A 16122-nucleotide genomic window follows, 5' to 3' on the forward strand; every position below is an offset into this window, starting at 1 on the left:
TAAGTACAAAGGGGGAGAATTTTTAAAGAAAACTTTTAACTGGACAGAAATGGAAAGAAAGACATTCATTTTTCATAACCCTGAAAAATTAACTCATATTTCATAATCTTTTATAAATTTTTGTGTACCACCATTGAGTGTATTAAAGGCATTTGAAAGGTATTTTAAATAAGAGTAATTCTGCCTCCTGTGCAGTTAATTTTTCAGACAAATCCAATTTGCAAAGAACAACCTGAACCAAACACAAAAGGGTGATCAAAAAAGTGCCAAAATTAAGAAAGACTTAAGACATGACCTTGAAATCACAGAGTTCTTTAGGGCTCAGCCTGAGGAGTGATTATCCTCAACTCTACACTTTCTCCCTAGACAATCTCATCCACAACTCATGATTTCAATTACTTCCTACATGCGCACAAGTCTCAAATATGTATGTATAGCCCAGATTTCTCCTTTGACCTCTTGATCCAAATCCCCAAACTGCTTCTTCAAAATCTCCACTTAGATGCCTCACAGGCACGTTAAATACCACACGTCCTAACATAAATTCATGGTCTTCCCTCTCCAAACCTCCTCCTCGCACTAACGTTGCCTACCACCCCGAGGATGCACGACCCCAAACCTCCCCTCTCTGCCACCTAAGCACTGCCACTCGCTGAGCACCTCCTCCTACCTCTGCACTCCAACCGCCTCTCCCCATCCCTACTGTCATCACTCTAGGCCAGGCCACCAATGCCTCTGCAAGTCTCATGACTCATCTCTCCGCATCCACTAACGTCTCCTTGTGATATCATCTCCAACCCGCAGGAAAGTCATCCTCTGAAGGCACAAATCTGTTCACGTCATACCCCTACACAAAACCCTTCAATGTTTTTTCCTTTGCTCTTAGGACACAGACCAAAATCTTATATCAGGGTTCTCACCCTCAGCCCTACTGACATTTGCTGTGGGGACTGTCCTGTGCACTGTAGCATTTTTAGCAACATCCCTGGCCTCTCCCCACACATGCCACTAGCGCGCCCCTCCCCCTGTTATGACAGGCAAAAATATCTTCATACACTGCCAACTGCCCTCAGCTAGACAAAATCACTCTCAGTTGAGAACCACCGGCCTGTGTGACCTGGCTCCTGCCTACCTCTCTGGCTACTCTCCTCCTTGCTGTACGTGTCAGAGTTAACAGTGATATCACGGGAGGCAAATATTAAGAGTGTAGGAGCCAAAGTGCACATTTCAGCCGGACCCTTTTCTAGCTATGTGGCCTTGCGCAAGTTACCTCACTTCTCCATGCCTTGGATTCATCACGGATAAAATGAGAATAGTAGACCACCCCATAGAGTTATCAAGAGGATTAAATCTGTTTAAAGAACTTAGAATAGTGCCTGGTACATAATAAGAGCTCAGCAAATGTTAGCTGTGCTGTTGTTACTCCTTGAATTCTCCACACTCTTTCAGCCTCCAAGCTTGTCACACATTCTTCCCTCTGACTGTAAAGCTCCTCCCCGCATCTGACAACTGCTTCCCCTAAATCACTGCATTCCTCCTTCAAACTCAATTGAAAAGGCGCTTCCTCAGGGAAGCCTTCCCAAAGCCCCCAAAATGTCAAGTCCCCCATCACACACTCTTTAATGAAATCATTTACTGTTCACTCAAACCATTTAGCACAGTTGTAAATAAATGTATTATTACATTTGCTCAATTCTAAGAATGCCACTGGTTGTGATATACACTGACAATCACAGCTTTCAAGACAGAAATTACAATATTAAATGTAGACATTAAATTTGAAGAAAAAAAGAAGCTGAAAATCAAAGAACAGGTCCATTATGTAATGATTTTTTAGCGTCAATTTTCCCCTCCAAAAAGGGAAATGACCATGTTAGACCTGTCCATTCCCTGTCCTCCTTACCTAACACAGCATCTACAGAGAGTAAATGCTCAATAAACATTTACTAAATGAATGACATTCAAAATTCACGTTTAAAAAAGGAACCCACTTTATTCTTTTCTTTTAATCTTTTTTTTAAGTTTTTAATTTTTTTTCTTTATTTTTTTGGCTGCTTTGGGTCTTAGTTGCAGCACACGGTATCTTCATAGAGGCATGCGGGATCTTTTCCCTGTGGTGCGCGGGCTTCTCTCTAGTTGTGGAGTTCGGGTTTCCTCTCTCTAGCTGTGGCACACAGGCTCCAAGGCATATGGGCTCTGTAGTTTGTGGCATGCAGGCTCTCTAGTTGAGGCGTGTGGGCTTAGTTGCACCGCGGCATGTGGGATCTTAGTTCCTCCACCAGGGATCGAACCCATGTCCCCTGCATTGGAAGGCAGATTCCTTACCACTGGACCACCGGGGAAGCCCCCAAGACTACTTTATTCTTAAATGAAAGATGGTATTACCCATAATTATTATTGATTATGGTAATTCTTTGCATTTTAAAAAACTGCTATCCTTGCCAAGAGTTTTTTATCCTTAGTTCGACATGGCCTAAAAATGAATACTCAAATAAAATAGCTAAATAACTATGAGAAAATCATTAGCTCTATCAAGCTATTATGATTATTATTCCATAAAACAATAACACTGGACAGTATCTTTTTTATTTATTTATTTTTTTTACGGTACACGGGCCTCTCACTGTTGTGGCCTCTCCCGTTGCGGAGCACAGGCTCCGGACGCGCAGGCTCAGTGGCCATGGCTCACGGGCCCAGCCGCTCCGTGGCATGTGGGATCTTCCCAGACCAGGGCACGAACCCGTGTCCCCTGCATCGGCAGGCGGACTCTCAACCACTGCGCCACCAGGGAAGCCCTCTGGACAGTATCTTTTAAACTAAGCACAATTCTTCCCTTTGTATCCTTCTCAGGCTGCTAATCTATAATCAAAACCACAAACTTCTGGTTCTCACTACTCATCATTCCAGATGCCTGGAATTTACCTCTTTAAGCAGCAAAATAATAAAATCCAACCAAGGGTCCATCAATAGATAAATGGATAAACAAAGTGTAATATATACATACAATGGTACATCATTCAGCTATAAAAGAAGGAATTAAGTTATTTACAAGGAAAAAAAAAGAGGAATGAAGTTCTGACACATGCTACAACACGGATGAATCTTGAAGACATTATGCTAAGTGAAAAAAACCAGACACAAAAAGGACAAATATTGTAAAATTCCAGTTATATGAAGTATCTAGAATTAGACAAATTCATAGGGACATAAAGTAGATTAGAGGTTACCAGGGGCTAAAAGAGGGGGCAATGGAGTTACTACTTAATGGTTACAGAATTTCTGTCTGGGGTGATGAAAGATTTTTGAAATAGACAGTGGTGCTGGTTATAAAACACTGTTAATGTAATTAATGCCAATGAATTGTAGACTTAAAAATGGTTAAAATGGCAAATTTTCTTATATATATTTTAACCACAAATTAAAAGTGAATCATGTAAAAACCATTGAATGGTATGCTTCAAATGAGTGAACTATATGTTATGTGAATTATATCTCAATAAAGTTATTTAAAAAAATGAAATCCAAGTTCTAGCAGCTACAAATGTTAAACAGCCATAGTTTCTTTTTCTTCCTTATTATTACAAGTAGGTTTGCACACCAAATATGTATACATGTAAATTCTGCTCAACGTAAAAGTCTCCAAACATTCCACTTACTAGACCCTAACTCCTATAAAAGACGATCGCTTTCTATGCCTGTCATTGATTCTTTAGATTCAAGAGAGTTGTGTGTTATGAGTATGAATTTTCTTTGGGTCCTGAATCTCAAAAGAGATCACAGAATTTTAGAACTGCAAGGGCTTTCAAATCATCAGCTTCAAAAATAAGCAACGTTCTGACGACTTCCATTTGAAGAGATGTGCAGAAAACATGTTTTCTTCATAATTTCAGCTCTACAACAAGGAAAGGAGGAATATTCCAGGCTTCAGTGAGGCCACAGTAAGACTGCTTGCAAACCCTCCAAGAAGCTTCTACTTCTCATAGGAACACTCTTCATAACACTCACCAAACTGACCGTGGTAAGGCGGCATAACTGGCTTTCATCCATCCCTATCTTTCTCCTTTTGCGAGGCTAGCTGCCTAAGGGTCTCCATTTGATACACTCTGTGCTTTCGGGTAATTTTCACTGAAAGTCAACTCTCCAACTGCATTTCCCCCCAAACCTGTGGGACAATCAAAGTCAAACAAGCGAGAAAGGTAAGCATCCGGATTGGCCTTCTGATACCCTAGAGAACCTGCTGCTGACCTCCTCCAACACCTGCTCTTATGACATCTTCACAGAGTTGTGACACACATGCTCACCCAGCAAAGCAGCAACATGCCTATTACAGACACGGCGGGAGTTCTAGATCCATCCACATTCCTGCGTTCATGGAGCAATCTTCAAACATTTCAACATCTTTTAAAAATGCCAACAGGTTTTACAAGATAAGAAGAATTCTGGAGATGGATGGTGATGATGGTTGCACAACAATGTGACTGTACTTAAGTCCACAGAACTGTACACTTAAAAATGGCTAAAGTGGTAAATTTTATGAGTATTTTACAACAATTTTTAAAGTGCACTCAGTTCCACATTTTAGCATGCAAATTATCCAGTTTGCAGAACATATTCATGCCTTTTGTTTCTTTTGCTCTTCATTCCCTCTAGTTGCCTCATTTGGCGCCAACTGAGAAGCATGGATACTTTAGCAGACGGTAAGCAGGAGGAAAAAGAGGCTAGTTTTCTTTATTTATGGTATACCCTGTCTACCTCAAAAAACAATTTGAAGTGAGGAAAAGACAAATTAAACTCTTAGATTTAACTTAAAAAAAAGAAAGATTAAGCTATTTGTCCTTTTTAATTGTTATGGGGGTTCTGTTAGCTTTTATTCCTAATTGTGTGTGTGTGTGTGTGTGTGTGTGTGTGTGTGTGTATTTAAATACAGATTTATAAGCTCAACCTCATAGATTCAGATTTAGCAAGTATAGGGTAACACCTGGGAATCTGTACATTGAAAAAGCAACCTGGGAGATTCAGATGATCAACCACGTTTTAGAACACCTATCTTAATAAATATATTTTTTGTAAAAGAAGAATATTTTACTTCTATTCTTACTTTCTATTTCAACTTATTAATAAGCAACAAAATAGCCTACTGGAAGCCTAACACTATGGTAAAGTTTACATGCACTATTTACTTTAATTGTCACAGCAGCCCTATAATACAGGAGGCCCATAGTATTCCCATTTTACAGATGAGGAAAATGAAGTCCAGAGTAGTTACTTAACAAGATTACTCAACCAGCAACTAGTACAGCCAGAATTCAAAGCCACGCTTATAACTCTCCAAAAGTCCAGCTCTTCCGGAAGTAGTATGATACAGAAAAATAAACAATGGCTTTAAAAGCTGAATGTGAGTCCCAGTTCTGATACCTTCCAGACATTAATCTCTCAGCTTCATCTGTTTCCTCATCTGTAAATAAGGCTAATAACAATGCCTATCCTACCTAACTCATAAGGTTATTGTGAGAATCAAGATGTGAAAGTGCTTTTAAAATCATGAAAAGCTACAGAAAAACAAAATATTAATGGAGGAGATGGAGAAGACTGAAAACAGCCCAGCACAGTGAGACTATGTGTTTGAATCCAAGCTCAGCTATTTCTTAGCTGTGTGACCTTAGGGAAGTTACTTATCTTTTCTATGCAATGATTTCTTCATCTGTAAAACGGAGAATATAATAGAACCCATTTCACAATTTTGTGGAGAGTAAATAAACTAATTCATTTAAAATGCTTAAACAGTATTTGTCACATAGTAAGCACTCAAGTGTTGGATGCTAGAATGCTACCCAGTTTTGTAAATGAAGCATCACATCCAAAAAAAGAGTTCAAGTACCCAGTGACGGTACAGAAAGAGCCTAAAACATACTGGCATTTTCCCGCCTTACAGAAATCTGGGTATGTAAATCCCTCCAATTTTGGAAGCAAACATTTTGAGTAGTTTCAATTTTCAACTAAAACTACGTGGCTTCCAAAATACTTCATTCGGGTAAATACTTAAGACCATTGTAAAGTGTCATCCACTACTTCATTTTAAAATATCTTTTACCTTTTTATCTAAAAATATCTCAGATTTTTTAAAAGTAATTTTGTTAAAGTATTATCACAGTTTTGTCATCAGTTTTTAGATAACTTTCCTCTGCTTCAAATATCCTCCTACAAAATTTGACTTCTAATTCAAAAGCTGAGTAGCTTATAAAAGGAAAAACGTAACAGTGAGCTGGATCCAAAAAAAGACTGTGTAATATGTCAAAAGGAAACAGCACTAGTCCTAAATGAGTTATTTACTAAGAATAACAAAGAGGAAGTGATGAGGGAATAATTCTCACCCAAAGAATACAATTTTAAAATGCTCTAAGCAATTCTTGTACCAGGTTAGTATATGGTCAGGTCTGCAGCTGCAGATAAGAGGCTGAAACAAAGTTGGCTCCTCACTAAGAAATCACAGCTGGGAGTTATCTTAAATTTTCAATATGCAACAGGAAATGCTGCCAGAGATTCAATAGGTGACACCCCTTTCCTTTTTTCTGAGTTGTCAACAAACCAAAACAAAAATGCTCCAGAAGCTCTATTACTAGCTAAAAGTTAGACATAAAAATTCCACTGCAATTATTCAAAAAACAGCTAAGACACTGAATCTGAGCAGACACCAAATAAGGATTATTTCTGTTAACATTTATACAGTGCTTCCTGGAATATATTAACTGTAGAGCCCAATGAGCATTTTTGTAATATAGTTATCATATCTTCAACATTCTAATTACCTTAAGTTTCAATAATGAAGATTAATTATAAATTTCAAAACATCAGGACAAATACCTGGAAGTCAGCTAATCCACAAAAATAAAATGAAAAATTAATTTTAAATGAGTTAAATAAATATTCAAGTAAAGAGACAGTAACTGTATTTTACTCTAATACAGTATTTTAGAGGGCATATTTAACATCTTATTTATAGTAAACATTCTGAAACTAGCTTAATGAATGAATGTCTGTATATATCTCCAACCCTCCACCCAGAATTTTTATAGCATTCTCATCTGTACAACTCAGTGTTGAGAGGGGTCTTCCAGACATACCTCTCTGGCAATGCTACTCAAAGCTTCATCTTCTGCAGAAAATCGGTCTTTCACAGGTGTCCTTTTCCTTCCAGAACCAGGAGTCCCCATCTTGTCTTCTTAATAGTCTTTTAACTGTGAAAAGTGACTTCACTGTTTTCAGCCTTGAAATAAAAAGAAACAATAATTTAGGATGCTTCTCTTTATGCACTTTTAATGCTCATTTACACTTTTAACAAAGAGAAATAATATTTATATATTTATGTATAAATTAAAGAAATTAGTCACCAAACACTTTGTCCTCCACTATCAATTTATTTCAATAAATTTTAGAATATTTAAATTTATACTAATTACTAAACCTCCTAACTCTTTTTACCATGCTAAACACAGAATGTATTACCATATTAGCCTCAGAAAACTGCAAAGAGCAGTAATTCTACTTAACAGGTTAAAGTTACTACAGCTATTTCTAAAATCTATTTCCATTTGAAAGTCAAAAACATTTCAGAAAAGTCATTCAGCCTAAAACTTTGAGAGCACATATTCAAGAAATTTTAATATAGAGCCTTAAAATACAAGGGTAAGTTGGCTTTTAATGTAATTCAAGAAACAATTCCACTTAAACCATTACCACATCAAAAAAAACACAAAAAACAAATGAAGGTTTATTACTCTGCAATTAGCAATAACCAACACCCTCTATGCAACAAATTCTGTGCCTGCTATTGCCAGGTAGGTACTATGGGAGGTGCCAAAGATACTCTGATCAACAAAACAGTGATGACACAGGCCAACAACTAAGAATATATCTATGGGTCTATTTTTATCGTTATTATTATAAGATAGATGTATTTTTACAAAAGAGAGAAGAAAAATTCATCTGCCAGGATTAAATAACAAGGATGATAAAGACCATCTAAGCTTTCTAACACATGGTATATGAAATTAAAAATACTCCTGAGAGGGGCTTCCCTGGTGGCACAGTGCTTGAGAATCTGCCTGCCGATGCGGGGGACACGGGTTCGTGCCCCAGTCTGGGAAGATCCCACATGCCGCGGAGCGGCTGGGCCCGTGAGCCATGGCCGCTGAGCCTGCGTGTCCAGAGCCTGTGCTCCGCAACGGGAGAGGCCACAACAGTGAGAGGCCCGCGTACCGCAAAAAAAAAAAAAAAAAAAATACTCCTGAGAATGCATCCCAATTTATATGACCTCCTTCTCATTTAGTGAAATATCCATTAACTTAATTTTTTTCCCTAGCTTTATCAAAATAGACTGGCGAAATTTTATTACAGAGTGAGTCACAAAGAAAATCTCAAGTAAGTTTATCCTAATAGTATGAACTATATGAAAAGTACAAGTGACTTTAATGTATTGTAATTTACTTGATTCAAGCAAAATAAAACAGAACCACTTCATTCTTCCAAAAAAGTTCTCTCCAATGAAAATTCAGGCCATTCCCATCTTAGCTGACACCATTTTTATTCCCACATAGCTGACTTGTATATCTGTCAATCAGAATGAAGACTGAAGACAGTTTATTATTCTGCCATAGAAAATATATCTGATACAAGAAAAGGATTCATTTAAGTGGAAATGGAAGAAAAAAAAGAATGTATATGTGAAAGCAGCAGCGGATAACTTCTAGCCAGAAATCAAGACAATTTCTGGAAAGCACAGAGGAGTTTTTTCAGAAGTCTCCCATCATCCTCATCGTCAGCATCATTTTAAAAATCATTCACTTATTTAATAGTAATGCTCTACAAATATTAGTCACCCACTGAGAAAAATGCAGCACGCAACACAAAGTTCCTTTTCATACTGGAGTGACAATTTAGCTGATGTGCTGTGATATCATCCAGTATTTGTCCTTCAGCCAACTTTCCAAGGACTCACTAAAAGACATTTCACAGAAGCAGGCATTTCACAAAAACAGCCATTTTCTAATTCCAGACACACAAAAATAATTACAGAAGAAAGATTTGGCTGGAAGTGTAGCAAAAGCTTAATAGCAGTTTTGTTACGAGGACGAGATTATGGACGCATTTTTTTCTTCTTGATTCTTTAAAATTTCAATAGCATTTTAAAGAAAAAGGAAAAAAGAGATGCATTTAAAAATAAAAACATTCATATCAAAGAATAAACTGGCCCCAAAGTGGATCACACCCAAATTAGGCTCAATATACTACACAGCTGAGACATGCAATCTGAAGCCACTGCTGGTGGTGCTCTTTTGAATGTAGGATTTCTTTCTCCTCTTTCCCTGTAATCCAATTTCCATCTTTCTCAACCAACACTCTCTTAGACCTTAGAGCTGCCAGGATATTCCTAGCACGCAGATTTATATAAAGAATAATCTTTTCTTAAAAACGCCTAAAAAACAAAACTGTTTCAACAAGCTCCAGGCTAACCCACCCTGAGAGAAAGATAACAGTGAAAGGGACAGAGGCACAGATTAATGAGCAGGAAATGGGAACTTCCCTGTCTTCCTTATCCTTCGTGTCCTATCTACAAGGGTACCCAGGTGTTTACGTGCATGACCGGCCAGGTCCTGTCACCTTTTTCATTTGCACATGAGGCAGATCGACCATTACCTATTTCAAGAAACAATCTAGTGCTTTTGAAAAAAATTATATTATTTGCATTCTGTAAGCAGACACACTTACTAATACCAGAAAAATCTGGTTTTCAGCTCCTATGCAACTATCTTCTAACAACTCCAGAACATTCTACACCAGCGATGGAGGAAACCTTAAAAGAAATAAGATTTCTGGCACAGTCGATAGAAAACTACTTTTCAACAAAATACCAAAATTAAAGGTACAGACTCAAAGGTGACCTCGAATAAATTAGTTCCGGTTTCTGATTCTAAAGGACTTTCAGTAAGTTTCTATTCCAAGGAGGTTTTCTCAAGAACACTTTTCATCGGGAGCCATGTTAATTTCTCCCAGCTTTTCCTTAGTGCTATCAACTAAACCAAGAGCTAAACCTTTACATTCACTGACAAGAACAAAACTGACTGGTTTTTGTTAAGTCCTTTACCCAACATCAAGCTGATTTTCTCCAGATGGTTTTGTCATTAAGTATTTGTCTACCTAAAGGAAAGAAAGGATGTTGTGGAATATAAACCTTCCAAAACAGGTATATCAATTAGGCTTTCTCTTCTCCAATAAGCTTCTCATGTAATACATTTCTGAAAAATAGGCATTTTGCCACATTAAGTGGCATTTCAATCATGATATTGTTCACTCTCGTGAGAACAGAATATCAGTGTGCCACACTCTAAATATAGCACACTTAGATAGTTCTGTCTGGATCCTGATGGTTGCGGTTGCCTTATATCTAAATATTTCATCATAGGGAATTCAAAATATTGGCATAAGTCTTCGCGTCAGCATTGGTATTACAGTTGACCCTAGTTTGTACAATAAGACATTTGTTAGTTATTCATAAGCAAATCCAAGGATCCAGAATAGCACCTGAACTAAAGAATTAGTGTGATTGTAGTTGTTGCCGTTGGACAAGATTTAAAGTGAGAGGATCTGAGTTCAATTGGTTGTATGACCAACTGCTGCTTTGTCCTTCCCACTGCCTATGCCTTGCTTTCTTCATCCAGAGAGCAGAAATAACAACTGTCCCAACTACCTAACACGGCTAATGTGAGGCTCAAATGAGTTAAGATAAATGCAAGCACTTAAAAGACCACAAAGCACTCCAGAAATGTTCAAAGGGTCTTGAATTAACTAGCTCTTTTACATATTTAGCTTATGAAGCTGACAAAAGGGCCATCCTAGCCTTTCTTTAAAATTTCATATTTTTAACTAAATAAAAGTATCCTCAAGTTATTTATTCCAGCATGCATCATGTGATATCATTGGCCATACTAAGAATTCTTGGTGAAGCATGGAACAATATGGAAAAAATAAAAACACTTTTAACTATAATCATTATACTGTAGCACATTTACATAATAAAAACAAAAATAAGAAGAAAGTTTTAAGGTACTCTGTGGTATTCATAGTCTTTTCTGGAAAATCCAAATGAATACACAAGTTTTGCTAGTATGGCCTCATAATGCTCTTAGTTAGCGTTAGTCCTCTTATTAGAATACAATTGACTTAGAAGGAAAGACAGAGGTCATTAAATGGTACACTTAAGATCTGTGCACATCATTCTATATAAATTCCACCTCAAAAGAAAAAGTCCTCTAAACAAATACTGAACTCTAGTCAATGATGCACATATTGAAATATTTAGGGTTGAAGTGTACTTATAACTGCTACGTATTTTGAAATGCATACAGAAACAAAAAAAGATAGAATAATGGATAGATAGAAGAATGGATAAAGGAATATATAGGTGACAAAGTATAATAAAATATTAATAGTAGAATCTAGGTGGTAGGTACGTGAGTGTTCACAGACCTCTGTCAACCTTTTTTTTTTTTTGGCCATGCTGTGAGGCTTGCAAGATCTTAGTTCCCGGACCAGGATCGAACCTGGACCCCTGCAGTAAAAGTGCAGATTCCTAACCCACTGGATGGCAAGGGAGTTCCCTTAACTTCTTTGTATGTTTGAAATTTTCTATAATAAAGTATTAGGAAAAAAGTAACCAGTGAGAGCTTCCCTGGTGGTGCAGCGGTTATGAATCTGCCTGCCAATGCAGGGGACACGGAATCAAGCCTGGGTCCGGGAAGATCCTACATGCCACAGAGCAACTAAGCCCGTGTGCCACAACTACTGAGCCTGCGCTCTAGAGAGCCCGCGAGCCACAACAACTGAGCCTGCATGCTGCAACTACTGAAGCCCGCGTGCCTGGAGCCCGTGCTCCACAACAAGAGAAGCCATCGCAATGAGACGCCCGCACACCGCAACTGGAGAAAGCCTGCGCACAGCAACGAAAGCCCAACACAGCCAAAAATAAAAACAAATAAATAAATAAATTTATAAAAAAAAAAAAGTAACCGGTGAGAAAGGTAGATGACTAAATGAACAATAGGCCTGGGAACTGGGAATTGCAATTAAAAAATCTTGATTTGAAACAAAAATGGAAGGCAGAGGTAACCAGAGGATAGAAGAATACGAATAGCTATGTATACCTTAGAAAGATTAGGAAAAGGAGAGAACAGGAATTCCTGGACTGAAAGAAGAAAATGGAGGAGGGGGAAGGGCAAAGGGTTGGGTGGGAAGAAAAGAAAAAAGGAAAAAGAAAGGAAGGAAGGGAGGGAGGAAAAGGGAGGTAGGGATTATAATTAAAAATACCAATTCTGCAAATATCTAGATGAGACCATTACACAAAATGAATAAATCATTACCAGGACCTACAAAATCGACCAAAAAAAAAAAAAACGTCTAGAACTTGAGGCAAAGTAAAAAATAAAAAATATATATATGAGGCAAAAAATACATGAGTCAACACTGGACGGCCTGGCAGAACAAGGAAAGGTAGATGCTAAGCACAAACTAAATCTCAGGAAAGTATCAGAACCTATAATGGTTAATTTAAACTCATCTTTTATAAAATATAATGCCTGTAAAGGGTCGAAGCGAACTCGTATAATCACATCTCCTACTTCCACATTCAGAAGTCCTAAGAATTACCAAAAATGTTTTTTAAAGTTTCATATTTTGAATACATAGTATTCTCATATACACAACACAACTGACAATCTTTCCAATTCTTCTTTTCATAAGATGACATGCCAGTGATGCACTTCCTTCCTTGCCAACAATGTTATTCAATAAATGAACTCTAATGGGCTGTATGTTCAACATGATTTATAATACTACTTCATCAACTGTGCAGAACCTAAATTAGGAAGATGCCTCTTACCAACAATTGCATTCTCAGTTTGCCCTACGAAGTAAACCATGTTCTAGTACCACTCAAACGGCCTCCTTTCCCTACGCCTTTTAAAGTATCTCAGAAATACACGGTCGTATGTTCAGAGAATGAAAGGAAGGGAGAGAGAAAATTACATATTGTTGAAGATAGGTCACACTTAAAAGTGTGAAATAAAGCAGAAAACAAGAAAACAGCAGAAGTACTAGGGTTAACAGAAGCTCAGGTGACGAAAACAAAGATAAAACCAAAAACGAGGGAGAAATATGAAAGCACGCAATAAGGATATGATTTTTTAATGTAATTAATATGGAGATTGTAAAATTAGGAAATTTTAATAAAATAAATCATATACCTTTAATTTTTCGCTTTTCAACAAATATCTACTGAGAATTTGCAAGGTACTATGTACATACTAATCACTGCCTTTTAAGTAGGCAAAAGACTACAGTGGGAAAATTAAAATGGTAAAGAGGTCAGAGAATGTACTTATACTATTTCTGCATATCCTTTCTTAATAGTGTTCTCTGAAGCACAAAAGTTTTTACTTTGAGGAAGTCAAGTCACCTAATTGTTTTTTCTTTTGTTGTAAGGCCTTGGTGGTGCATAGCTAAGAAAGCACTGCCTACCCCAAGGTGACAAAGATTTACTCCTGTGTTTTCTTCTAAGAGTTTTACAGTTTTAGGTTTTATATGATCCATTCTGAGTTAGCTTTTTATATGCTGTGATGCAGGGATCCAACTTCATTCTTTTGCATGTGGATATCTACTTTTCCAAGTACCATTTGTTAAAAAGACAATTTTTTTCTCTCATTGAATTGTCTTGGCACCCTTGTTAAAAATCAACTGACCATAAAAGTAAGGGTTTATTTCTAGACCCTCAATTCCATTCCATTGATTGATATGTATATCTTTATGCCAGCATTACACTGTCTGGATTATTGTAGCTTTACAGTAAGTTTTAAAATTAGGAAGAATGAGCCCTCCAACTTTGTTGTTCTTCTTTAAGATTGTATTGCCTATTCTGGGTCCCTTATCTTTCCATACAAATTTTAAGATGGGCATGACTATTTCTGCACCAAAAACTGGTGCAGGGAAAAAAAAGGGGGTGGGGCAGCATGGATTTTGATAGGGATTATATTGAATCACAGATCAACTTGGGGAGTACTGCCATCTTAACAACATTAAGATTCCAAACCATGAACATGGGGTATCTTGCCATTTATTTAGATCTTCTTTAATTTCTTTCTACAATGTTTTGTGATTTTCAATGAACAAGTCTTGAACTTCTCTTATTAAATTTCTTCTCACATCACAAGGGTCGTTTTAAAGATCAAATGGATATAAACGTTTCTATAAGCTGTAAAATGCTTCAGAAACATAAGGTATAACTGACACCAAAAAAAAAAAAAAAAAAAAAAACCCCACAAAAGATCTGAAATCAAAATAGCAAAAGAGGTGGCAAAGCAAAACTCAGAAGTAAATCCCCTGGCTAAAGTTAATTTTAGTTGAGCCACAGGTGGGTGGGTAGGTGGGTGGGAAACTGTACATTTTCAAACACAAATCTAATCCAACATCAGACCTACATACTTTGTGGGAAGGCACTTTTCACTATTTCCAATTAACTAAATATGTAGCAACATCTCTTACTGAACTGTACAAGGGTGTGTTTTCTTTCTGAGGTATGTGGAATTATTACTGAAATACTTCTTCCATGAAAAGGAATGAAAATCAAAATATGATAGAAGCATGTAACTAACCTCTGCCACTAATAATAAAATAGAAGGGACCAGAATTAAATCCCAAAGGGGGAAAAAGAATTAGCCTTAGAACTTAGGTTCTCCTTCTGATTGGGAATGAATTCTACTGACGATACTCATAATAACTCTATTCTAATAGTAACAAAAATAAAACTTAGAACATAATACAACAAAAGAAAAAAATTACATGAATAAAGACAATCATTTTAATTTCTTTTTAATCTACGGTAAAACAAAACACTAAGCGGAAAATGACCCAAACTGACAACAGCTTTAAGTCAAGGCCAGTCAACATGATGCAATAAACTGTGGCATTAGAAAACTCACGGGAAGCAAGCAAAGACAGGGACAAGTTTGATATCATGCCTATAAGGTACAAAAAGATGACAAAATGGCATGTAAAGTTTGACTGAAAATATGTAAAATTTTGTACATATGAACAATAAATGGCAAAGGCAATCATGTAAAAAAGAAAAAAAAAGAATTTTCTTTTTTCTTAAGCTTTATATACTGTTGATAATCACCTTACCAAAAACTGATTTAAGCTAAAAGCTACAATTCTGTGGCTATTTCATAGTATGAAAACTTGTAAGGATAACCAACTTTGACACTATATTAATAAGCTTTTAAGGGGGAAAAATTCATTTAGCCTCTCAGACCAACTGCAAAGTATGACTATAAAAATTTATGTTGGTCATCTCTGGTAAAACCATAATTTTCTAACAGATTTCACATCAACCAATACACTTATGGACATAATCAAATTCTAAGTAAATGAAAAACACATTGCTAATTTTAAAAAGAATGAACACCATTATGTTAACCTTAAAAATGTAATAAATTTAAAACTCTGACTCAAATTTGTAATAAATGTAATAAATTTAAAACTCTGACTCAAATCAACAGGTCAAAGTTAGAACAAAGAAGCAACCATTAATGTCCTCTAAAGGGGAAAACATCAATGTTTAAGTCTACACGTTTTTATTATCAGAGCAAAATTCTCGAAAATTTTTGGGTTTCCCTGAAGACCTGTATGATTCCTTCCACCATGTAGCTCACCCACTAGGGAAAAAAAATAGTGGTGACATGAGGTACTTTTATAGCAGAAAGGAAGATGCCAGCATTTTCCCTCTCTTGAGCTGCGTTGGTCAGGTTTGTGTAGCTTAAACCTGTCTTACATAGTAAGACAAAATAATGCTCTGAAATGGTAGGCAAGATACTGATTAGGCTCATAAAAGGAAGAAGTCAACAAGATACAATGCGATATAAGTACAATGTTCATGAGGGAATGATTAGAGAGCAGAGCTGACAGCACAGCTGTGACAGTAGGTAATCCAAGTGCTACTCCAATCTAAAGACACAGGCAATGAGGTCCACTCTAGACACATCACTTCTGCTCAGAAAAGACTCAGTACCAACAGTT

The 16122-nt window shown here is 36.8% G+C and overlaps 1 protein-coding gene across 3 annotated transcripts in view; it reads right to left on the reverse strand.

Annotated features, from left to right (window-relative positions):
* Positions 1-16122, reverse strand: part of LRRFIP2 (LRR binding FLII interacting protein 2) — a 118450-nt gene that overhangs the window by 90185 nt on the left and 12143 nt on the right. For all 3 annotated transcript variants that reach the window (XM_082848466.1, XM_082848465.1, XM_082848467.1), the window contains exon 2: positions 7122-7264. In XM_082848466.1, coding sequence (XP_082704592.1) covers positions 7122-7211 — 90 coding nt within the window. In that variant the 5' untranslated portion in view covers positions 7212-7264. The remainder of the gene's footprint in view (positions 1-7121; positions 7265-16122) is intronic.

Source organism: Leucopleurus acutus, assembly GCF_964270905.1.
Source record: "Leucopleurus acutus genome assembly, chromosome: 10".
NCBI lineage: Eukaryota > Metazoa > Chordata > Mammalia > Artiodactyla > Delphinidae > Leucopleurus > Leucopleurus acutus.